The 24225-nt window shown below is 42.2% G+C and overlaps 1 protein-coding gene across 8 annotated transcripts in view; it reads left to right on the plus strand.

Moving 5' to 3' along the window:
* The window catches only part of RFX7 (regulatory factor X7), a 76859-nt gene extending 53023 nt beyond the window's left edge, over nucleotides 1–23836 (plus strand). For all 8 annotated transcript variants that reach the window (XM_017827505.1, XM_017827504.1, XM_017827503.1 and 5 more), the window contains 7 exons: nucleotides 3855–3937; nucleotides 4751–4873; nucleotides 10950–11066; nucleotides 12839–12923; nucleotides 13584–13791; nucleotides 15377–15672; nucleotides 16581–23836. In XM_017827505.1, coding sequence (XP_017682994.1) covers nucleotides 4764–4873; nucleotides 10950–11066; nucleotides 12839–12923; nucleotides 13584–13791; nucleotides 15377–15672; nucleotides 16581–19895 — 4131 coding nt within the window. In that variant the 5' untranslated portion in view covers nucleotides 3855–3937; nucleotides 4751–4763 and the 3' untranslated portion in view covers nucleotides 19896–23836. The remainder of the gene's footprint in view (nucleotides 1–3854; nucleotides 3938–4750; nucleotides 4874–10949; nucleotides 11067–12838; nucleotides 12924–13583; nucleotides 13792–15376; nucleotides 15673–16580) is intronic.
* Nucleotides 23837–24225: the final 389 nt, after the last annotated feature.

Raw genomic sequence — 24225 nt, forward strand, 5'->3', positions numbered from 1 at the left:
TAAACAGATCTTTGTGCTGTGACAATTTTGCAGTGTTTAGTCAGTGTCTCCCAGAGTGGAACCAGATATCAAAACCTGCTATTTTTGTTTAAAAACTAACCAACCCCACAACATTTTGGCCATCTTGGTTTATATCACAGCTGTTTATTTGCTTAATCAAAATGCTTGAAAAAGTTGCATCTGTTTCTATGAGAATCTTGTTCTGTGTCTGTCTGAGGCAGCAAAAGGACAGATCCATTTGGAGCAGATCTGTGTGGCCACTGATCTCTGGTTTAATTTGTTTGCTACATATTTTGTGCATTTCTGTAGTGAACTGTCTATATTTGGTAACTGTCAAAACAGAAATATCAGAGATTTCTGCTCCCTTATATGTTACTGAAAGTCTTTACATAGCTGTGACTTGAGGTTCCTAATTCTTTGTCCTTAGTTTTTCTGCCTCACAATGTAAGTTCACTCAGATATTTTGAGTACTTGATAGATTTTTGGCTAAATTGAAGCCAAGTGGTGAAAATAAGTATGAACACTGCTTGCTCCCCATCTTCATTGCACCTTCCTTTGTTTCATATGGTTCTGGTTACAGAAGATAAAGGCAATGAGTGAAGAGCAGGAGTACCAGAGGCAATGCTTTGTGCTGGCTTTCCACCTCAGTCCTGCAAGCAGTTTACATGCTTATGCATGTCTCTAATGCAGCTTCAAGAAATATGATTTATAAATAGCCTTTGGAGAATTAGGCAGTCTTCATCTGATTTGATAGAACCAGTCAATCAAGGTCAAGAAACTTCAAGCAGGATTTTTATTTAGATCCTTTTAAGTATCAGAAAAGGATTCCCCAGACACTGTAGTTGCTGTATGGTTTTTAGAACAACAGTAGCATAAGCTTTAACAGGCTGCACAAAGGGGAATTTGTCCAAGATGATGCCAGAATCACATTCTTCCTTTTGATGCTGTGACTCTCTTCCACTCTAATGACCTATTTTTTCCACACTATTGACCTATTTGGGGGGTGGGAATTTATAGTATATTTTGTGTTCCTGTTTCTTTTTATTTCTTTCCATATGTATCCAAATTAGCATAAAGAAAAACTGAGAATGAATGAATCTTTTTCTTCTTGGTCAGTAGTTACTAGGCCAGCTGAAATGTTCCCCCACTTCCCCGAATTCTGTGCTGCTGATTGCATTAAAAAATTTGAAAGTTTTGATGCTTTGAACAGTCTAGTAACAGTAATTGCAATTTTTACTGAATTCACCCAGACAGCTGAGACTGAAGAAGAGACTGTACTTATCGAGACTGTAAACCAGGTTTTGAGGGTTTTAGAAATGTTTAGAGAAAACAGGCTAAACAAAACAATGTTTAACAAATCTTTAAACTAAACAAAATGCAGTCTTTCCTGAATCTACTTGCACTGACTGTCACACTCTATCTCTTCGCTGCCACTTCTTCAGTTTTAAGATGATTTTCTCTAAATAGATTCAGTCTCATCTAATAAGCTTAGGTTTATCTAATTACCACCCAGGTAGGATTTACCTCTGTGAACTGCCTGTGACTCCTGTTAACTCTCCTGCTCTGAGGAGGTCCTGCCTTCCCAGGGCTTCCCTGCAGCCATTGCTGGAAGCTGGAGGAGTTGTGCCAAAACTGCTACCTAGGAAAGTGCATGGACAGGAGTGAGTTTGGGTGCAAACAGTGAGATAACATCACTGTCCAGCTGCCTCTACTGAGGATGTGAGGAAGCCCTAATCCTCAGCTGCCTCAGCTGTAGGGATGGAGTCTTGCTGTTGAGAGTGGCTGGCTCACTGGCATCCTTTGGAAAAGGTTCTGCTAACATAGTCCCATTCAAATTTTTTCTTTACCCATATGTTGTTGGGGTTTTTTTGTTTTTCTTGAATTTGGGGGTTGACAAGCAGGGCCTGTGTAGCGGAGTGGCTCAGACAGGGCCCTTCCACACAGCCCCTTCATCCTGCTGTGTCAGAAGTTGCTTCAACTGCAGTGGGCACTGAGTGTATTTTGATGAAAGGTTTAATATTTCTTTTAAAACTTCACGTTTTATGCTGCACGCAGGCACATTAGATTTGGAAGAGAGAGCTTGTCTTCTCCTTTGGTGTCAGAGTCATCAGGGGTTTTTTGTTTTGGATGGGATGCTTTTGTCTCATGGATTAGTGCTTACTGTGCAAGGTAATCCCACCCTAACCTGGTCCTTTGGTGTGCTGATTGGGCTTTTGCCATTTCAAACAAAAAGAGCTAAATTCCTTGAACGAGGGGATGTCTAATAAAGAAGTACAACTTTTGTTGTAGTTGTTAAATTTCAGTCTCCTCAAAAATGGTTAATTTGCTGTAACTTCTTTGAAGAACACTGGTATTTTCAGTAATGGGTTTGCTATAGGAAAACCCGCCAGTTCAAATGCCGTGATTCATGCAGGAAAGGAAGAACAGAGAATTTGACAGAATGCACCCATTATTAAGAAATACCTCTCTGGATATTTGGTGGTCTGAGCACCACTGCTGTGTAAGCTGCTGTAGAGCCACACAGAAGTCAGTGTCAGCAAATTTCAGAAGTTTGTCAGAGGAAAAAAAAATCCAACCAAATGTTGTGGTTTGCTGCTTATAAAAGCAACAAATCCAGTGTCTGTTACCTGTGTGCTGCTGGAAATGTTTGTCTTGGCTCTGAGAATGTCTCTCCATCGTTGGTGGCCCAGTTCTGTGCGGCAGTTCTGTGGTGGGTTTAGCTGGCAGGGATTATCCAGCCCTTGGACTCTCCCAGACCCTTCCCTGGACAGCATGTCCTGCTGGTCCTTGCCTAAAGTCTGGGGACAGGGAGGGGTTTGAAGTGAAGTTCAGGTTTTTAATTTCCTCACTCTTCATTCTGCTCATTGCTGAAGTTCACAACCAGGCCTCACTGCCTGTTGATCCCTCTCTCTTCTCTTCCTTTTGGAAAAGGTTACATTGGTAGTAAGACACCAGTAAAGAAAAAGAGAATTAACAGTAATTCAAAAGCTGCATTCTGACTTAAAAGGGAATCCTGTGAGTCTCTGACTCAGTACTGATGGTGCCCCACCTCAAGCACTCCTTCTGCAACATCTTCCCGAAGGAGAACCCCTCTGCTCCTGGTTGCATGGCTTTACTTGCACTGCTGCTGCTGAGCAGGCCTGAGCACGTTACCACAACTGATTTTCCTGATATTCTAAGTCCATGTAACTGGTTTCAGATGATCAAAACCTAGTTTGTGTGTAGCAATCACTGTTTGCAAACACCAGGTAAAACTCCCTCTGGTGTCTGATCTTCAGCTGGAAGAGTCTGGCATCACCGAGATTGATGTAACAGAATAGTTTGTCTGCAGTAACAAGTTCATAAACTGATTCCCAAAGGAAACAAAAAAATACAATATGTAGATAGATAGGTTTTAAAATGTCTTTGCTGAAGTCTGTGGCACTTAACTGTTAACATGCATAGTGGATTGCAGGATCAGGGCTGACGTCCTGTGTTGTTACAGCACAGCTGGTTGTGCTGCTGGATGCTCAGAGGTGCTTCATGTGTGCTTGGAGAAGACAAAGTTTTCGTGTTTTGTGTCTGGTTGCAGAAGTGATCTGTTGTTGACATTTTTCCAGATTCTGCTTTTGTTGCATGTGAATCTTGTAATTGTAACAAGTGTATTTAAAATAGGCAATCATGTTTCTAGTCCCAGAGTGCTCAGTCACATTCTTTCACTTAAGTAAATATTTTCTTGTTTAAAATTGTATTATTTAGGAATACATTGTCAGATGACAGTTTTTAGCTGTTTAGCTCAACTCTTATTGTTTGCTTTTTCTTCTCTCCCCCTCCCCACCCCGTATTTTGCAACCCAAAACACCTTTGTTATCTAGCAAGAAGTTGAGAAGTTTACAGACCTAGAGAAACTCTACCTCTACCTTCAGCTGCCTTCGGGTCCCAACAATGGAGACAAAAGGTATGTGTGTGACTGTAAATGTGATCAGCTAGTACTGAAAACTGGCTTTACTTCCTGTGCCGCTTAACTGCTGAGGATTCATTCACATCATATGGCTGGTAGCAGAAGCAGCCTTTATTAAACATTAAGGACTCTTCCTGAAGATTAGTTGTGGGTTTTTTAAACTTTAAAATCCTTATTGCATGAATAGCTTGTAAATATAAGTCTCCTAAAATGCAAGAGTCATCACAGAAAGTGTTTCACAGTCCAAGTGTAATCGTTCCTTCGCTATTTATGTGTGAAGTGATAAAATAGCAACACAAATGTCATGGGGGGTGAAGGAAAAAACTAGTAGTATTTCTGGTAACATTTGTTTGACTAAAGGAAGGTCTAGAAAGCCAACTTGCAGATCACAGCATCACAAAATTAGCATATGTTCCCAGCAGGATGGTTATAGGCAGGCAAGTGCCTATAGGAAGCACTCTAAGTATCTGCTGGGAAAGCTGGGTGTTTCCAAAGGGCAGCTGGCAAACTAAGTGGGCAAAAGCTTAGAGGTGGCCAGTAAGGAATAATAAATTTAAGAGGGGAAGTAGAACCCTTGCCTGCCACTGTGTACTCATATCTGTACTCCACTGGAGCGTGGAGTCTCTTCCTTAAATCATGGATGAAAGGGGATAACTGCTGCCCGTGGCTCAAGAAATAGCTGAATGTGCGAGGTGTGCTGGCCCTTGTTGTCTCTGGTGTGTCTCCACCTGTGTAGGCAGACAGTTATTAAGTCTTGTAACTGAGGAGGAACTATAGAAACTTCATCAGCACTGCTTCTTCTTTCCCCAGTGATCAGATCTCCATGTCATCCAGCCGTGCCCAGCAGATGCACGCCTTCTCGTGGATACGGAACACCCTGGAAGAGCACCCTGAGACGTCCCTTCCCAAGCAGGAGGTTTATGATGAATACAAGTGAGTGCTCCCGGACTGGATCCGTGCATATGGCTTTTTAGCAAGTGTAGAGTGTTCTGTGGCACTGACCCTGCAGGTCCCCCACTGGTGTACACGGCCAGGGCCTGGTGTTCCACGCTGCTGTGCCTGAGAACACACGAGCTGCAGTGGGGCAAACTGTGTTCATTGCTTCTGCCACTGGAGATAAGGCTGTGCTGTTTAAATTGTGCATTGTATGTACTGAAGGAAAGGTACAAGTACTTCTTAGCAAGTAAATATCTGTATGAATATTGGTTTTGTTTTGTGGACAGAGCAGCACAGGTAAAAAGCATCAGTTACTATCTTACAATACGTTTTGGTCTGCCTGTGTTTACATACATACCTGACTGCCTTAACAAGGATGAGGGGCTGAATTGTTCCCTCTGGAAATGCAGCTATTTTGCACACAGGGTCTTGCCCATTACACCTTTCTTTCCAGAATAATGCATAAATATTGGACCTTCCTGCAGCAAACCTGATTTCTACAGAGGCACAGTATATCTGAATATGTATGAAACCAGTAACCAAGGCCACTGCGAGTCTGTGTTGTCAAGTCTCAAAGCTACCATGTAATGAGAAAGCGATTAGAAGCAAGGGAGAGGGAGCTGTCTGATGAAAGTTGGATTTGAATTCATTTACAGAACATACCCCACGGGGGAGGGGGAAAAAATAATCATCCTCAGCCCAGTTGCCTGAAGATGAATAGCAGATTTATGATCTAGTATGAATATTTCCATAATCTGAACGATTACAGTAATTTGCAGCGAGCTGAGTCCCTTCACCTCCTGAGTGCCTACAGGACTCACCCCGTAGTAATTGTTATTGCAGGGCTGCCTTCTGCAAATACCTCCTTTTAATTAACTCTCTCTGCTCAAGTGTTTTTACCCTGATTGAGCTGAAGCATGATGGCATTCGCTTGCCTGGGGTTGATAAACATGCACACACCTATTTCTGAGATCTCGCCATGGACTGGAGCGGTGACGCAGCCGGGAAGTGCAGCCAATGGCACCGACGTGCCGGGATGGCCAATCCCGGAGCAGCAGCCGCTCGCGCAGACACGGCAACAGCGGCAGCTGCTGTGCGGGAGAGAGAGAGATGGGAGCGTTATTCTTAAATATATTTCTTATTAAATAATTTATGGCCTGCTTCAGCAACAAATCTGCTTGGCTTCCTTGCTGTGCCAAGCTGCAGATGCCCGGAAAAATCATCATCTACAGATTGTGGAGTGTGAAATTTGGATGGCTTTGTATGTAGCTGCATCTAGTATTTGTATATTGTATTTTTTTTCCCCCCCTAACAAAATAAGGGTAGTAAGCAAATATTCAGGAAAATATCAAATGTTTGGAATCTGTTCTCCTTTGAAAGCTTCTGTTCTGTTTTTAAAACATTCAGTTTCTTTGAATATTTTCATGAGCTATTCTTGCACACCAAAGGAAAAGTAGTCTTGGAGTGGGATGTAGGGAACAGGCATATAAATACATAAGAGTTAGTTATAAGTAATTTTTCTTTACCTAAGGGTGTTAAGATCTCTCAAACCTTATTCCGTTATATTAACAGGTTACAATTTCTCTCTTCTATGTGCAGAGATAGATGTTGCATGAGCTCACAGTGAGCAAGCTTATACACTCTGCATGCATAAATCAAAAGTGCAAGGCTTCAGAAGATGCTGCATCATACCAGCATCTCCAGTCCTGCTGTAAATTTTGGTCAAAATAAGTCTTGCAAAACTACTGGCCTTCTGCATCACCTTTCATGGTTTTTTTCCGTGAAGAGGGAGAGTCAGAAGCTTGCACTCCACCCAAGTTCCACTGTTGGCAGATGTTGAGTGTTTTCAGCTCCTCCATGTCTCAGTAGCCTGTTCTCACTAAGCCTATTCAAGACAGTGACTCCTCTTTCTGCTTAGTTACTCTTCAGTTTAATTGTGAATTCATGTCTCCAACTGGATAAAAGTGAATGGATTCATCTTTCTTTTGAAAGGGATAAAATAAATTGAAAATGCATCATTAATATAAGGCAGTAGCACTTGAGGAGGCTGAGAGCTTGCAGCTGAATTTCAGAAAGGAGGTAGATGAGAGCTGGTTCACCTCTTGTTGTTGCTGTGATGCCACTTGCACTGACAGAATACAGTGACCTGCAAGAAGCTGTGTTTCTGTTGGGCACACACAGTTCTTCTGCCAGCTTCCTCTGGGAGGGAGGAATACAGGCTGGAAAGTATGGGAGCTCAAGGGGAGCTGCCTAACATGTTATCTAGCCTGCAGTGAATGGACGCTGCTTCCCATCACATCCTTTCAGTGTTTTCTTGTCAGTCAGTTTTACTTGGATATCTTGTCCCTATTAGTAAACACTCTTCTGGACACAGCCAGGTGTAGATTTGTCTTTAGAGTTTAGAGATTTAAGATTTCAAGTCCAAGTGCAGTCCTGCAGTATTTATGCAGGCAAAATCCCTATTTGCCCATAAAACGATTTGTTGAGCCTTCAGTAAACACTCGAGTCCTCTTATCTTGCTTCTGCTGCTGTGACGCAAGGGAAGAAAGTCTTTCATATTTAAGTTTGGTGCCCTGAAGATTCACTTGATACGCTTAATATGGATTAGGAGGTCTTGGAGTCATCCCCTATCTCTTTCCTTTAGTCTGTAAATCATTAATCCTTGCTTTACTGGCTGCTGGGCCACTCGATGCCACCTGATGCATAGATTATGTACACTAAGTGTTAGGAATATTAACCAGCAACTTAGAGGAATACTCAGAAGCTAACACAGAAGAGGGCAGTAGGTATAGGAATACCACATCTACTAAGCACCTAAAGGACACAAGGTACATACAAATATTGTTTGGTAGTGCTTATCCAGTGTTTTTATATAAAATTCCCTGATAGGAACAGAATGGGCTCTCTTGTGTTACAAAATGTAGTCTTAGGTCATAAGCAACTACCTATATATTCCTTTGAAAACCAATCAAACTTCAACTAAAGCAGTTGTTCCCACCTCTGCCCCCTGCTCTTGGGAGTCTGACCTGCAATTTAATTTCTCTGTTGGTTTTCAGACATCTGATTTCCATCCTACCTGATTATTAGGGCTTATTTCTGTGCCAGCGTTGTTCATCAGCTTAATGAGAGCCTACCTCTTCCTAAGGTTCTTGGTTTCTTTTGGGGACCAGTTGTTTTGGTTAGAGTGGATAAACCAAGAACTTTCTGTTTCATTCTGTAGGTTTTTTATCATTTGCTATTCATGATGGTTTTTGCTGCCCAGGAAGCTGTAAGCTGGGCTGTATACCCTGACCATCTTCATTAGCTTTTGGGTTAATTTTTTTTTTCGTGGTTTAATTCAGGTGCACTTCTGGTGTTTGTTAGGTCTGGAGTACATTCAATTCATAGATCTTATAAAAAAAAAAAAAGCCTTTTCTGGTTATTGTGTAGGGGAGCTCTGTACAAAGGAACAAAGCGACCGCGTGTCCATTGTCATTCCTGTCTCTGTGTAGACCTTCCCTCCCCCCGTCTGTTTCCCACCCACCCTTCCAACAGCGAGACAGCTCCTGGGCTCAGCGATGTGCCAAGAGTGCAAGGAGCAGAGAGAAGAGCTCCAGGGGAGAGACTCCTGGTTTATGTTGTCAAGTCAATGAGAGACCACAGATGGACATGGAGGGTTCTCGGCCAAGCCAGGAGGGGGAGGGGCCATGTGGGATGATCTGTCTGGAGACTGAAATTCCGGGATAATACTGATAGCCCAGAAATCACAAGCTTGCAGGAGCTGCCAGTATGGATACGAGGGGACCGTGTAACTGTTTTTGCTGCTAGCAAGTGATTGTCTTACACCAGATGTGCTAGACTTGAGGAGCAGATAATTTTATTCCTATTTTATTTATTTATTTTCTCCAAGGGAGGCAGTAATTTTAACTTTGAAGTTGATAGATTGGTAGGTCCCTAATCCTGTTGTTTTGCTGGGTTGTTTTTTGGGCTTTTTTAATTTATTTTGCTGACATTGTTGAGTTTCAGTCAAAGATTCTGCTGACCCTGGCAGAGAAATTCAGAGAGCTCTCCTTTGCATGCTAGTTGAGACTTAAAGTCTTGTAATCAGCATCAGTGAGCAACAAAGACCCACCTTTTAGGAATTTTCAGAGTAGAGTTTAAATCCACTGAGGCTTGGCAAGATGCAAGGGACAAAAATCGCACAGAGATCTATTTATCACACATAAATCAACATCTGATTCCTAAGAGGGTACAGTGAGGCGGGAGAAGAATTCCTTTGTAATAACTTCAAAGGGACATATCCAGAATCCAGCTTCTGTGACTGACATATGTTGAAATGAAATGTGTTGGTATATAAATTGGATATGAAGCTTCTTGATGTCCCATATAGAAACTAGACCAATGCCTGACTGTGTTGTAGGCAACGTGTCCTGGTTTGGACAGTGGCCCTGGTTACTGGGGTGGCTGGGTGCACACAGGCTCTGCAGGGGGTGTCAGAACCAAAGAGCATAAATGTTCCTGTTTATCATCATCACAATCATTACATCTGTGGTGGTGCTTTTCGAGGGGAGGATACCAACATACAGCCAGGGTAAAAGCAGCAGATACTCGCTCTGTAGTAACTAGCATTTTTGCAGAAAGTAAATGCAAATTTCTTGAGAAAGTATCTCAAGAAATACATACAGCTTTCTATAGAGCTACAGCTTGCAGAGAAGACATTTTGACTGGCCTACTTGGATGCAGATTGTTGCTGGGTGATGCTGGGGATGAAGCATCTGTTTCAGACTGCTGCTTTTTCTTTGTCTGCCTGACCTTCCAGAGGTTTGTTTGCGTGTGTGTACCTGATTATAGCAGGCAACTGTGGGGTATGAAGTCATTGTTTTTCTGCACTCCTGCTGATACCCACAGTGGATTGTGTGCAGTCACCTCTTCTTTTTAGAGGCAGGTTGTTTCTGTGTATTGCTGGTAGGACTTCTCATGGGAAAGGAGGTCATTGCTGTCTGGTGCTGGCTCTGTGGCTGGGAAGGCTTTAACGGTGCAGTTCAGGCCAGAGCACATCAATGTCTGTGCCACAGCGCACGGCGTTCCTGTCTTTGTGCAGCCTCAAGCCCTCGTGGTGCAGGTAAACCTTCCAGGGCAGTTCATGGTTTCCTCTTTTGCTTTATAGGTTTGTGATTTTCCAGAGCATTCACCTTTTGCAGCAAAATCAACGATTTTTGTTCTCTGCCTCATGGACATATTTTTTAAATGTCTCAGATGTTGAAACAAAATTCCTTCTACTATTTTTTAGAACTGAAGGCAGATAAACTCATTTTACTAGAATAAGTAAACTTGGCAAAATAATTACCTTTTGTTTCTTTATTCCCCTGTATCATCAGGTGGTATTCTGAGCCACATGATGATCTTCATTGGCAGCAGCAGTTGGAATCTCTGTTAGTAATATAAGGACTTATATAGGGTTGTCTGTAATCAAACATTCTCATAGTTCAGTAGTGGTACAGAGGTAGGAGGACTAGGTCCTCAGTACATGCTTGTGTTACATCTATAAAGGTGAAGCTGGTTCCCTGGGAAAGTCTGTTTTAAATGTAGTTCTCTTAAGGTCTAATTAATTGAGGTTGTATGGACAGAATCTTTCTCTGGACACTGACATATCTGCACTTGCACTTAACTACTGCTTTTCTAATATTCTTGCAGGACTTCAGGCCTTACTACACTCAAGCTGTGCTTCTTGCTAGAACAGCATCTCTGTTTCTATTATGTCCTAAAATAAGTGAACTGAAACATATGCTTCAAACTAAGTTGTGGAGTAAATCTTAACTGTGCTCTAGATAATGCCAGTGCTTGTTATGTCTCCACATGACTTGTCTTTGAACTCAGTAGAGAACAAGGCAAAAACTATGGTATTAATAGCTCTTGTTTATACATTTTTAATGCACTCAATTCGTTGTGGATAGCTTCATTAATGTTAAATGTGATTCTAACTATGGATGGGTATAAGTGTTTTCTTTTGAAAACCTTTGATGGGGTCTAGCATGTAGGCTGGCCTCTTGTATTAACTTTGATTCCATTCACGCTTTCTTTCTCTTTGTTGCAGGAGCTATTGTGACAATCTTGGCTACCACCCATTAAGCGCTGCTGACTTTGGAAAGATCATGAAAAATGTCTTTCCAAACATGAAGGCCCGTCGTCTGGGCACAAGAGGCAAATCAAAATATCCTTTGCTAGAACACTTCTCAGTGACTTGTTCTGCACTTGCCTGGGGAACATCTGTCGTTATGGCTTAACTACCAGCTAAATGTGGAAGTAATGTTAAATAAAAAATGCAGACACTTTTCCAACGTTCTTTAAAAATTATTAATTGTGGCAGTGTTGTGTTGCAAGATATAACTTTGGAAACAAGTACTTAAATTTAGGTTCTGACGCTCAGTTGTCACAGCAGCGAGGAATCAAAGAAGTTTTATAATTTAGTGCAAAGAGAGATATTGGAATAAAGGAACCAGAACTGTTAGTGATTTTCAAAGCAGTTTTTTCATCAGCACCAATTTTGTCTTTTCCAAGTTGAGAATTACACCTTCCCTTGAGAGTCCTTAGAAGCCCTCGTGCAGTAATGTAATACCTGCTGCATTCCCCAGGGTCAGCTCTTGCTGGGTCCTGACGTGCTGGGCAGGCAAAGCCACTGCAGTAAAGCAGGGAAGGGAGAGCATGAAAAGACTAAAAGGCATTGAGGTGCTTGTAGGCTCTAATTAAAAACCACTCCAAAGAACTAACAGTGATGATAGGGATGTGCTGCAGTACTGCCCTTTGCCAGGTCTCACTTGAAGCATGTGCTTATAGAGAGAATTGAATGCTAGTGGGCAACCCAGAGTTATTTGTCTTCTGTAGAGGAAGAAAACCTTCCATGTTGTAGTAAATGGAGATGATGTGTGTCAGTTAAACTGTTTCCTAAAATACAGTGTTGGATTATCAAGCAGTGGAATCCGAAACTTAGTAGTCATGTTCTGGATAAAGCTAGAGAGGTGTTAAGGGAGAAATCATATGATGTAATTGTAGCTTGACCCAAGGGATCTCTTTAAGTTCTGTTTCCTAAGTTTCTAATATAGAATGATTAAAATATGACCTTGTCTCACACTTACTGTAATACCCAGGCTCCTTACATTTCTTTTACTGTAATCATGCTCCATCCAGGTTAATGCAAGCAAATGGTCTAGGAAAGAGAAATACAAACATCTTTACAGAATGTGAAAAATTAGTGATTCTGAAAAGGATTTGTGTGTCACAGAGAAGAGACACCATATGTGAACTCCCAGAGTAATTCTGTGGAGAGTTAGAAAAAGGCTGATTTGATATTTAGACCTATAAACAAGTGAGTACAAAGAATGGAGGGAGTGTATTTTTGTGTACTGATTTGATGGGATCAGTCTGGGTCTTTGTGTTCATATTTTTACAGAAGAAAAATTATCACGGGGAGAGAGTGCCTCAAACATTGTGTGAAATCTTAGGAAGACATACCCTCATCAGACACTTTATCCTTGTCATGGGGAACTTCATGTGGAAGTCCCTTAGGAGAATGAAATAAAGTAGGTCCTAAATTTGGGACTGCATATTTTAATAGTGATTAACTTTTGGAAATTCATTCTCCCATCTTGTTTTAGGAAGAGAGCTTAGTCCAAATTTATGTTAATTATTTGAATATTGAGTAGCTAATTGAAACTGCTTGGCCTGGTTTAGTCGTTGTTCTGGGTGATCAGGTGCAATTCATCACACCCAGCACCTCTGCACAGATGGAGAAACTCAAGGACCTGCCCAGAACACAGCCACTGACAGGCTTTTCATTCTGGCTGTGAGACCATGTTAGTGACAGTAATTCTTAGTTCTGTGTGGAGTTTGCTTATAAAGCTTGTGAGAGTTATCAGAGAAATTACTGCCCTTCCCTCTCATCCCCCAGTTAACAAGGACACAATTTAAACCTTAATTGTTGTTCACATATTGCTACAGTGGACTGAGGAAGAAGGCTTTTGTGCATATGCCAACACTGCCCAACCTTGACTTTCATAAGACTGGAGATGGGGTATGATACATATTTGTTTCTTTTTATATATATATATGTATATTTCTGAAAATTAACATTTATTGCACTGTTTTTCTTTCTGATGTTTTCAAAACAAAGTGCTGTGTAGCTTTTAAGATTTTTCTTTGTGATCCTTATATTTTGAATCGTTTGCTGTTTTTTCTGTAAAGTTCATAATGAATTACAGTGCTATTAAACTAATTCAGGCGGTGAAGCAGACTTCCACAGTGTTGCCACCCATAAGATATGATTGTGTTTTGATTTTACTGGGGTTTTTTTTATTTTTTTCAAGTCAATGCTAGGGAAGAGATATCCCACTGAAAGAAGCAGATCCTGGGTAGCAGTGACTGCTGAGTTGACAAGACTCTGGATACAGGGAGCATCAACTGTTGGTGGTCCAGATATTGGGACTCTGTTTGCGGTTTCTTCCAGAGACGTCAGCTCCATCTGATGTCTTTGGAAACAACCACTAGATTTAACACTGAGACATTTAATTTTGTATTACATTGATGTGATCTCATTCTCTCAACTTCATGAAAAACTGTGAACATACTTAACTTTTTGTGTGATTCTGATGATTGTTTGCTCTGTTTTTGTTTTTGTGCCTCAATGACCCTTAATAATCAAAGTAACCTTTCCTCCTTTGTTTGTTTGTTTTAGTTGGATGGAGCAGAGCCATCTGGGCAGCTGCAGAGTGCTGATGAGGAAGTCATCTCTGCGGCCTGCCGGCTTGTTTGTGAATGGGCCCAGAAAGTGCTGAGCCAGCCTTTTGACACAGTCTTGGAACTGGCTCGTTTCCTTGTAAAAAGTCACTATATCGGTACCAAGTCCATGGCAGCTTTAACAGTAATGGCAGGGGCACCAGCAGGTAATGAGATATTGCTCAGTTGTTGAGATGGGGGATCTTTCTATTAATAGTAGAAACATCTTGGTTTGAGGAGGGACTTCTCTTCAGGGCAAACTTTAAACATGACTCTGAGCATTGAGCATGCAGTTATGTGATTTTGGTCACATTGCTGCAAATGACATGCTGGTACTCTGGGTAAAGATGTGAAAATCAGCAGCGGGCTCAGGTTTAGTCTGTGATTTTCCCATTTCTCCCATGAGGAACCTGGTTTTTTTAAAGCACTTTGGGGCGTGTGAGTACTTGCTGAATTTATGTACCTGGCTAGATCAGGAGTTTGGTGCTGCTACAGTGCTGGTTTGTAGACAGACTGCTGGTGTAGCTGTGTTTCTGTCTGATACCTTGCCCTAATTTGGAAACAATTGTCTGTCTTAATTTTCTGTCAAGAGCAGATTTTTTTTTTTTGTGTGGTTTGTTTCCTTCTGCATGCTCAGAATGAGTCACCTAATCATCTTAAGTGTGTTTTGGTGGCTGTGGATGAAGTAAATGACAAAAATAAAGGATGAGGAGGGAAATGCAGGGGCACAGCATGCCCCCAGACTTGCCTCTGGAAAGTACTGCCTAGGCCTATCAAGCAAAATATGTTCAGATCACAGTTCCTAAGCATGTGCTGAGCATCTAAAACCAAATACTTGGGATTAGCATTAATAAAATTAGTAACGTAGTAAAATGATGCTGATTAATTTATAATTAGGAGGTATTTTAAAACTGTGTAACCTCAAAGTGTAAATGAAACAATGTTAAAGAATTTTTAGAGGAGCAGTTCAGCAAGGTTATTTGGTCATTGAAAGAGCATGCTATTCCTTTTGACTCTTAATAAACAAAGATCATAATTGTGATGTGATTTTGTAAGAGAAACTAGTACCGGCTGCACTGTTTTTCTCCCTGGAAGCACCACTTGCTTGCTTGTGATCAGCAAAGTAGTTTCTCCAGAAAAAAATGTTCTCCCATTCTAATTTCCATAGTTCTTTCAACTTTCCCTACTTCTCTTTTTTCCTTTTTTCCCTGGACACTTCTCTTCTTGCCCTGCTTTCACCACTATCCCTGACCACACAGAGGTTTTGATCCATTCTGATATTAGATGCATCTAATGCCTTGGCCATTAGATAGTATTGTCTGCTCAGAGCTGCTCCTCTGTGGCTTTCTGGAAACATTTTTCATTTAAAGCTGCCTTAGACACAGGTAACAAAACAAAACCGCAGCAGATAATGGATTTTAAAGATTTATCTGAAACGTACCCGCCGCCCTCTGCTGCCAGTTTAGTGAAGTGCACTGGGTTGAGATTTTGCTGACACAGAAGTTGCCATTTGGGATTACTAGAAACAAGAGGCCAGTACTTTAGTATTTTAGCAGCTAATGCCCAGCTTGTCTAACAGACTTTGCCACAAATGTGGAAGTAAACTGTGGGTGGGAGTACCTCATGAAGGAGATGTTCCCAGAAAGGTTGTGGAGGTGCCTGCCATGTATTCTATGTTGTTAAATACAGAAGTGGCAACACAGCAGACAGGGTATGTTTGGTTATAGTTCATCCTTCTTCTTTTCTATTCAGGAATAAAAGGGATCCCCCAGCCCTCAGCTTTTATACCTACTGCTGAAAGTAATTCCTTTCAACCACAAGTGAAAACTCTGCCATCTCCTGTTGATGCCAAGCAGCAGCTGCAGCGTAAGATCCAGAAGAAGCAGCAGGAACAGAAACTGCAGTCTCCTTTGCCAGGAGAGTCTCCAGCAAAGAAAACTGAAGGTGCCACAACCAACGGTGTGACCAGTATATCTAATGGAAGTCCCGCCATCCTGTCTCCTCCACCTATTGGCATTGTTGTGGCAGCTGTCCCCAGCCCCATTCCGGTAATGCTCTCCAGCAATTCTCTAGAGAAACCACCTGATGAAAAGGTTGTACACTGACAGTAACTAAGTGGTGTCAGAGGGCTAGAAGAATAGTTTCTGTTCAAAGGCTTGGGTCCCTTGATGCTTTTCTGTCCTGGCTGTGTTATACACATGAGTCACAGGATTGATATGGAGGCATCAGAATTGTGATCGCATAGCAAAGGCCAAGTTTGTCTTTGAAGTCATTGTGACAGGGGGATTTAAGCTAGCCTTGAGATGAAATTTAACCAGATGAGAGAGCTGACACCAGTTGTGTGAGTCACTGAGGTTTTAATATGGAATCTAAATTGCCTTTTATTGGCCCACTGCATTTATTGACAGCTACAATTTTATTTTTGAGTGAATGTCTGTAGTATGGAACATTTTTGTCTTTCGGCCATACAAAACTGGGCTGGGCAGTGGGGGAAGCTTGGTTGTTTTTCAGATGTTCACTCTGCTGTTGATTTCCACAGGTAAGCCAGTTTTTCTGCCTGATAGTTTGTATTTAACTCACTTTTGAAACCTTAACAATGAGCAGTGTTTTGAACACATCCTTGCCTCTTTAGCCTTTGTATGTCTGTCTTTTTGTCCCACGTGGTGAAGGATTTTCTGAGAATGACCATTTCATTAGCAGAAGTGCAGAGTAGTGTGTAGACCATTGCCCTGTGCCCTAAAAATAGAGGTTACATATCTACCAGTCTTTAGGCAGACAAGTAGAAAATGTCTTGTATGTAGTAGAAGAGCTTATTTTGTTTCAAACTGACATTCACTGGCTTGGGTGATTGAGCTGTGTGGTCCTTCACCTTTGAAATGCTTGGGGCCTAGGTGGTCCGTGGGCTTTGGGGACTTGCTGCTTCAATGCCACACCTGTTCTTTTTTTCTCTGTCCAGGTGCCAAGGACCAGACAGTTGGTGACGTCTCCAAGTCCTATGGGATCGTCTGATAGCAAGGTCCTGCCGCTCAACGTTCAGGTGGTCACTCAGCACATGCAATCAGTCAAGCAGCCACCAAAGACTCCCCAGAACGTTCCCGCCAGCCCCGTCGGGGACCGCTCTGCCCGGCATCGCTACCCGCAGATCTTACCGAAGCCAGCAAACACCAGTGCTCTCACCATCCGCTCTCCCACCACGGTGCTCTTCACCAGTAGCCCAATCAAGACTGTTGTGCCAGCTCCACACGTGAATTCCTTAAACGTGGTGAAAATGACAGCAATATCTCTCGCCCCGAGCAGCAGCAGCGTGCCCGTCAAACAGACGCCTTCGGTCAGCAGTAGTGCGGGAGCAGCGGAAGAAGGGAGGACTGGTCCTCAGATCAAAAATGGGTCTGTGGTTTCACTTCAGTCTCCAGGATCCAAGCCTAGTACTGTTGTAGCTGCTCCTGCAGTCAAGATCAAAATGGAACCGGAAGCATTGCTGGATGAGAACTCAGTACAGGGCCAAGAGAGTTCCGATGTGTCTAAATCCATAAAGGCAACCCCTGACCTGCCTCCTGCACAGCTAATTAATTTTGAGGTTGCAGCCTTGAAGGTTTCAACTGATGATGTCATGGAGGCAAAACCAGGTAAGGGCTGTGATCAGGGAGCTGAAGAAGCAGGGACCAAATATAAAACACAGTCTAATGAGATCACACCAGTTTCTTCAGCAGGCAATAATCAAAGCACTCTTAAGCTCACAGTTGCCAGTCAAAACTTGTCCAGCACCAGCATCAGTTCACCTCCTTCTGGTGAGTCTACGATTAAAGATAAAACATGCACTAAAAGTCCAAGAAAGAGACAACCTTCCACAGTTCAGGATTCCCAGGTACCACCTGTAAAGAAACCACTAGTGGAGCAGTTTTCAGCTGGTAACGCTGTGGAGAGTCAAAAAGCAAACAGTGTTAAGAAGGCTCTGAAGGTTGGATCACTAGCTAACAGTGACAGTACAGCAACACTTGCTCAAGTCCCCAGCACGGTACCTGTGACAGTACCTGTACCTTCTGCAGCTGCAGCAAACTTAGCAACAGACCTTTCCTTAAACAGCACCAGTTTAAATACAAGTGATCCTACTTTAGAACAGCAGCTTGCATCAGCATCATCTCCAGATATAAAAGTAAAATTGGAAGGAAACTTATTTATCATAGAAAATGATTCAAAATCTGATGGCAGCTTTAACCCAAATACATGGCACCATATCACCAAAACCTCTGACTTTGCATCTGTGAATTGTGATCAGCAGCAAGATATCAGTGTTATGACTATGGCTGGGCACTCTGGCTCCAGTGACTTGCAGGAATCTGTGTGGGAGCCGGTGCACTGCGAAGGGATACAGCAGGATGTGTACAGCCAGCAGCTACAGAGCCAGATCCAGGACTCCTTGAGTCAAATACAAGCACAGTCTTCAAATCAGTTACCTCTGCAGTCTGAGCTGAAAGAGTTTGAGCATACAGTCCCTCAATCAAATGAAAACTTCTTTTCATTTGATGATGACCTTACCCAGGACAGCATTGTGGAGGAGCTGGTGCTCATGGAGGAGCAAATGTCCATGAATAATTCCCATCCTTATGGTGGTTGTCTAGGAATGGCAATTCAGAGTCAGACTGCAGCTCAAGGAGCTCCCGTGTCATCTCACCCAAGCAACACGCACTTTTACCATTCGATCCACAACAACAGCACTCCAATTCACACTCCCACACCCACACCCACCCCCACTCCCACCCCCACTCCGACTCCAACACCCACCTCTGAAATGATTGCTGGATCTCAGAACATGTCGAGAGAGAGCCCTTGTTCGAGGCTGGCTCAGACGACTCCCGTGGACAGTGCTCTAGGGAGCAGCCGGCACACGCCCATTGGCACACCACACTCAAACTGCAGCAGCAGTGTCCCTCCCAGTCCTGTGGAATGCCGAAACCCGTTTGCATTTACTCCCATCAGCTCCAGCATGGCTTACCACGATGCCAGCATTATATCAAGCAGTCCCGTGAAGCCAATGCAGCGGCCTATGGCGACCCATCCCGACAAAACCAAGCTGGAGTGGATGAACAACGGCTACAGCGGTGTGAGCAATTCCTCGGTTGCAAACCATGGCATCCTCACGAGCTACCAGGAGCTGGTGGAAGATCGCTTCAGGAAACCTCACGCCTTCGCCGTCCCCGGCCAGTCCTACCAGTCCCAGCCGCGCCACCACGACACTCACTTCGGCCGCGTGACTCCGGTGTCACCTGTGCAGCACCAGGCAGCCCCTGTCAGCAGCACCACTAAGCAGGAGGGCTTTGCTGTGCCTGCTCCCTTGGACAACAAAGGAACTGGTTCCTCTCTCAACAACAGCCTGAGGTGCCGGAGCGTGAGCCCTGCTGTCCATCGCCAGCGCAATCTCAGTGGGAGCACTGTTTATCCCGTGTCAAATATACCACGCTCTAATATGACACCCTTTGGAAGTCCGGTAACTCCTGAAGTTCACAATGTATTTGCTAATATCCATGCAGACACCAGTGCCAATAACATAGCACAGAGAAGCCAGTCAGTCCCCTTGACTGTGATGATGCAGACGGCCTTCCCGTCTCTTCAGAAACAAACAAACACTAAAAAAATAACAAATGTGTTGTTAAACAAACTTGATTCTGATAGCGATGATGCAGTGAGAGGTTTGGGAATGAACAACATGCCCTCAAATTACACAGCCAGGATGAATCTCACTCAGATTTTGGAGACATCCGCTGCTTTTCCTAGTGCCAACCCACAAAGTATGATCAATTCCAGCACTTCAGTTTATGAATTCCAAACACCAAATTACCTCACAAAAAACAGCAGCACCGATCAGATCAGTTTTTCTTCTGGAGATAACCAAGCACAATCAGACATCGGAGAGCAGCAATTAGATTTTAGCAGCACTGTAAAAGACCTTTTAGGGGAGGACAGTCTGCCAACAAACCAGCAGCTGGTGAATCAGGTGGCATCAGATCTCAATAACGTTGCATCTGTCTTTCCCAGCGACATCAGGTTGTCTTCCGAGCTCTCAGGCAGCATTAACGATCTGAACACTTTAGACACAAATCTACTGTTTGATCCAGGTCGTCAGCAGGGACAAGACGATGATGCTACACTGGAGGAATTAAAAAATGACCCCTTGTTTCAACAAATCTGCAATGAATCCATTAACTCAATGACTGCATCAGGTTTTGAGTGGATGGAGAGTAAGGATCATCCTGCTGTTGAAATGTTGGGTTAATCTTGTTTTATAATATGTATGTAGCACACTGTATCTAAAAGACAGACGTATTGTATTTGTCTTAATGGAAGTGCCTCCCGCAGCAGAAACACTTGCTATGTATTATGGCATTTTAAAAAAAGTTTGCTGTACCTGTTGCTCATTCTTCAGCAAGGAAAAGGCAGTCTTACCAATTTTACACAAATCTCTGAAGGTGATGGGCTATCAAAGAGCCAGTATTAAAATTTGAACTTTATAGTGTTTCCCATTCAACATTTCTCGTTTTAGCAAATAAAGAAGTGGTTAATGGCCAGCCAGCAATGACAGCTATGGTTGATGCTCTGGGAGGGTTTTAAGTCGAGCTCTTTAGTAGGCTTTCCATACCTTGTACTGGTTGTTACTTCTTAGTAGATGATCCTTACTGACCTTTGTTGTTCAGGTTTGAAATGCAGGGTGCCTGCAGGTAGGTAGGGGTGGGGAGTGGGTACAAGTGGACCAGGTGACTTGCAGGTGCCTCATCATTGTGTAGCTGTCTGGAGCACTGCTCAGTGGTGAACTGTGGGAAATCTCTGTCGCACTGGTGCCATTGGCATCTCTTGTAAAACACAGGGATGGGAAAAGCTAACGGGGATGATCAAGGAAAAAGAAAGATGCACTAAATTTTTTTATTTAAGAGAAATAAATCTATGTAGTTTATTTTATCCATTAATATCCATTACATACTTGATGTTTTAGTTCTTACATCAGTGTTTTTATATTAGGTAAAATTCATGCAAAAAGATTTTAAGCACTGAGATTTAATCTAGGCATAACACCCTATTTTAAAGTGATAGGTACTGTTTATCAATGCTAGAGAAGGAACATATTTTCCCTCTTTTTTTTTTTTTAAATAAAGAACTGCTGGAGCTCATTAAAATATTGTTTTTAAAGATTGGTTTATTCACGTTTGCTCTTTCCTCACCTAGTGGAGGGTGTAGGAAGATGTTATTTTCTCTGTGTTTCAGTAGGTTGAGCCTTTCTGTCCTTCTTGCTCACTCTCCCTCAAACATAAGATTATTAAAATATTAGAAAATGTGGTTGATCTAAAAATATTTCATACAGAGCCATAATACTGCCAGGCACTTTACAGATACACAGTAAGACGTGTTTTTTCTTTTGGTAAAACTTCTTTTAAAAGTGCTTACTGTTTTAGAAGCCTGAACTCCATTTTCAAAAGTGATTTGACAGGGTTGGTGAATCTAATTTTTTTTTAAGTCCTTAGCTGCCCCTCTGGAAAATGAGAATTAGACTTCTGCCTCACTAGTTCACTTGAACCAAAAAAGACCTTTCATTTTATCAGCATGGTATGGATCTCTCTGATGATCAAAAGAGGGAGGTACTTAACCAGCCATGGCCCTGATGCTAGAAAGAGGACTTGCAGAGGCAGGTTTTTACAAAAGAAGTGGTGCACTGAGTATGCCACAATACCATCCCTTAAGCAGAAAACTGAGCAGGAAAAATTTTCCTCATTTGCATTACTTTGAATGAGTGATCATGAATTTGTGAAGGGGAGGTTCAGTAACCCCACCATAGATTTCCTTAAGGGAATGATGTTCATATTTTTCATGTGATTAGTGTTTTCCTACAACTGTCTTGGTGGTCTTCTGTTTCTTCAGTTTTTGCAAATGACTCGAGATCCCAGTACTGGTCAGATTTTTTGGTGGTGCTGATACAACTTGTGCTGCTGCATTGGCACTGGAGGTGCTCTTGCTCTTGCCCCAGTTCATCACCAGTCCGTGGCCTCTTCTGCAGGGACAAACAGTTGTGCCAAGCTATAGCACCTTATTGAGGGCCTGATTTCACTGTGCTCGCATCAGAAGTTTTGCCACTTCATTGGAAACAAGCTTGGAGAGTTCCGATCCCTCCTGGAAGTGCGGGGATGTGTGATAGTGTGTGTTGCTTTAAGACCAAGTGACTCTTTTAAGTTTTGTTAAAGAAATGGGGAGGAGACTAAAAGCTGTGTGGTAGCCGCCTGCTTGTTATCCTGCCAGGTGTCTGTCAGTAAGACTTGAACCATTTTTCTTGTAGACTGAAGTTGCTGAAGGCAGGGCTGGAGTACTGGACCTGCCCATGGCCTTTTGCCAGAGATGTGCTGAACATCCTCTCTCCCTGGTTGAGAGGATGGGTCTGAGAGACACTCAGCACCATTTTGTTTCTCTTTCCTGACCCTGTGTGAAGTGCCAGCACTACTGTGAATAGGTGAAACCTACTCTGACGGAGGGGGGAGGGTCCCTTCCAGCTCAGCAGATTCTCTGATTCTGTGACCCTGCGCTGTGGGGAGAAGCTGCACAGGTGCTGCTCAGCCGCGTGCTCAGCCCCACCTCGGCTCACTCACATTGAACTGAGGTGGGCCTGGGGGAAGTAGGGCTTTGCCCAACTACTAGTTTTTTTTACAAAGATTTCTCAGAAAAGCGAGAGTAGATTTAAAGCTGATGCGTTCTAAATTATGCAGCCATCACCAAAGGTTTTTAAAAGTGCGTTTAAAATTATTTTTGAATACAAGCGTTACATTGGGCCTAACGTGACGTAATTAGCAGAAATACTCTATAATCAGTGGGTTTAAAGCAAAAATATGTTTAGTTTAAAAAGTATTAAATTCTATAAGAATTGTTTCAAGTAAAATCCAAGGCACAGGCACAGCTTTGTACATTGGTATGTATCATTCTAGAGATGTTTGTGTGTTGGTGTTATAATTAATGTTAGGTCCCTGTACTTAGTGCTAGTTAGTTCTTTACAATACATTGAGACAGAGCACTACTGCACACCAAAGTATGCAATACCCAAAGGAAAATTCTGTGATTCTAACAAATGGAAGCCTGTCTTTGTCAGATACTCCAAAACTAAGAATTTGAGACAGTTCTGACCCCTTGTTTACATTATTGGCTTCCTACTAACATGAGAAATAAATTATTTTGATAGCAGTTTTTGCTAAAGTATACAAACTAGTGAATTTGTACCCTGTGTACAGTATTGCAGCAAACACTTTAAATTTGGTTGCTTGGTTAGTCCAGCAAACTTTCTGGGTTCATATATTGCACTAAAATTCTGTTGAACCTGTGGCAGGCACATTCCTTAGGATAAATGCAACAAATACGGCCCACAGATTAAAAAAAAAAAGGCAAAACAAAAAAAAAACTTTTTAATGTGTTTCATTATTAAAAGGCAAAATGTCATTAAAAGTGACAGGTGAAATTGTCTTATGTAGCAATGTGCATTGATCTCAATGAGATATTTCTATTTTTGATTCTCTTACATGAGAATATTGCAGCAGGAAAAATTAAGTTTAGTTTGCTTCACCATGTTAATACATGATCACAAAACGTGCATGAGTGTTAATGACTTAATCTTGTACAGTACTAGATATATTCCTGTAACCACTTTTATTTTTTTTATTCTTTTGCTGTATTGAAGCTGGTTCAGTGTTAACCAGGTGAGCATAGTTATTCACAAGTTATTTACTTTTTTATGTTAACTAATTCAGCTTAGTTATTGTTGAATATGTTCCTTTCTTGGATTATTTTTTATTGTTCTGGTGTTGAAAAACATTTTTGCATCATTTTATCATGATAAGAATTCATGAAGTAAATAATTTGCAAATAATTGCAATAAGCACTGACTTCTGAACTGAAAAGAAGGAAAGCGTTTCTTGTGCAGTGCATCTGAGGTTCATATAATAGTCTTGTACTATACTGTGCTTTATTTACTGCACCGTAAGGAAAGAAAAATCCCTGTTCCACATTTTCATTTAGTGCAGGAAATCCAGTTTCTCCCCTCTTCCCCGGTGTTTTGTTGTCTGTTGTACTGCTGAAACTACAGTAGTTGAATATTGCAGTAGCATTTCAGTTATTTTTTTTATTGAAAGTGCTCAAAAATTGTTTTTTAAATGTTTTCAAAAACAATAAAAACATTTTATATTAAAATTATTTCTGGAATTTTTTCTTTACATGGAAAATGTGCTTTTAAAATACACAATTCTCTAGTTTGTGTGATGACAGATGAGAGCTGCCCAGTTAAACCAACTTCCTGCAGTTGCTGAGCCAAGTCACACACTCCGAGCTGAGCGTGAAGGTGAATCTTCCTCGCTGGGGTGCCTTGGGTGGTCTGTCTTAGAGTCCAGGTGTTGGTTCCATGCCTGGGTGATGGCTCTTGCTCTTGTGACACAACAACCCGTTGCTGGTGTTGCCTGGTTTTGCTTTCCCATACTAGTAAGGCATTCTTAAACTGCATTGTTACAGTGGTTTGGCTTGCTGACATAAAGGGGAAAATGTACGTTTTTATCTGTGGAGTCCTTTGTTTGGGTTGTAAAATTGTA

This window comes from Lepidothrix coronata, unplaced genomic scaffold, assembly GCF_001604755.1.
Source record: "Lepidothrix coronata isolate B3197 unplaced genomic scaffold, Lepidothrix_coronata-1.0 Scaffold140, whole genome shotgun sequence".
NCBI lineage: Eukaryota > Metazoa > Chordata > Aves > Passeriformes > Pipridae > Lepidothrix > Lepidothrix coronata.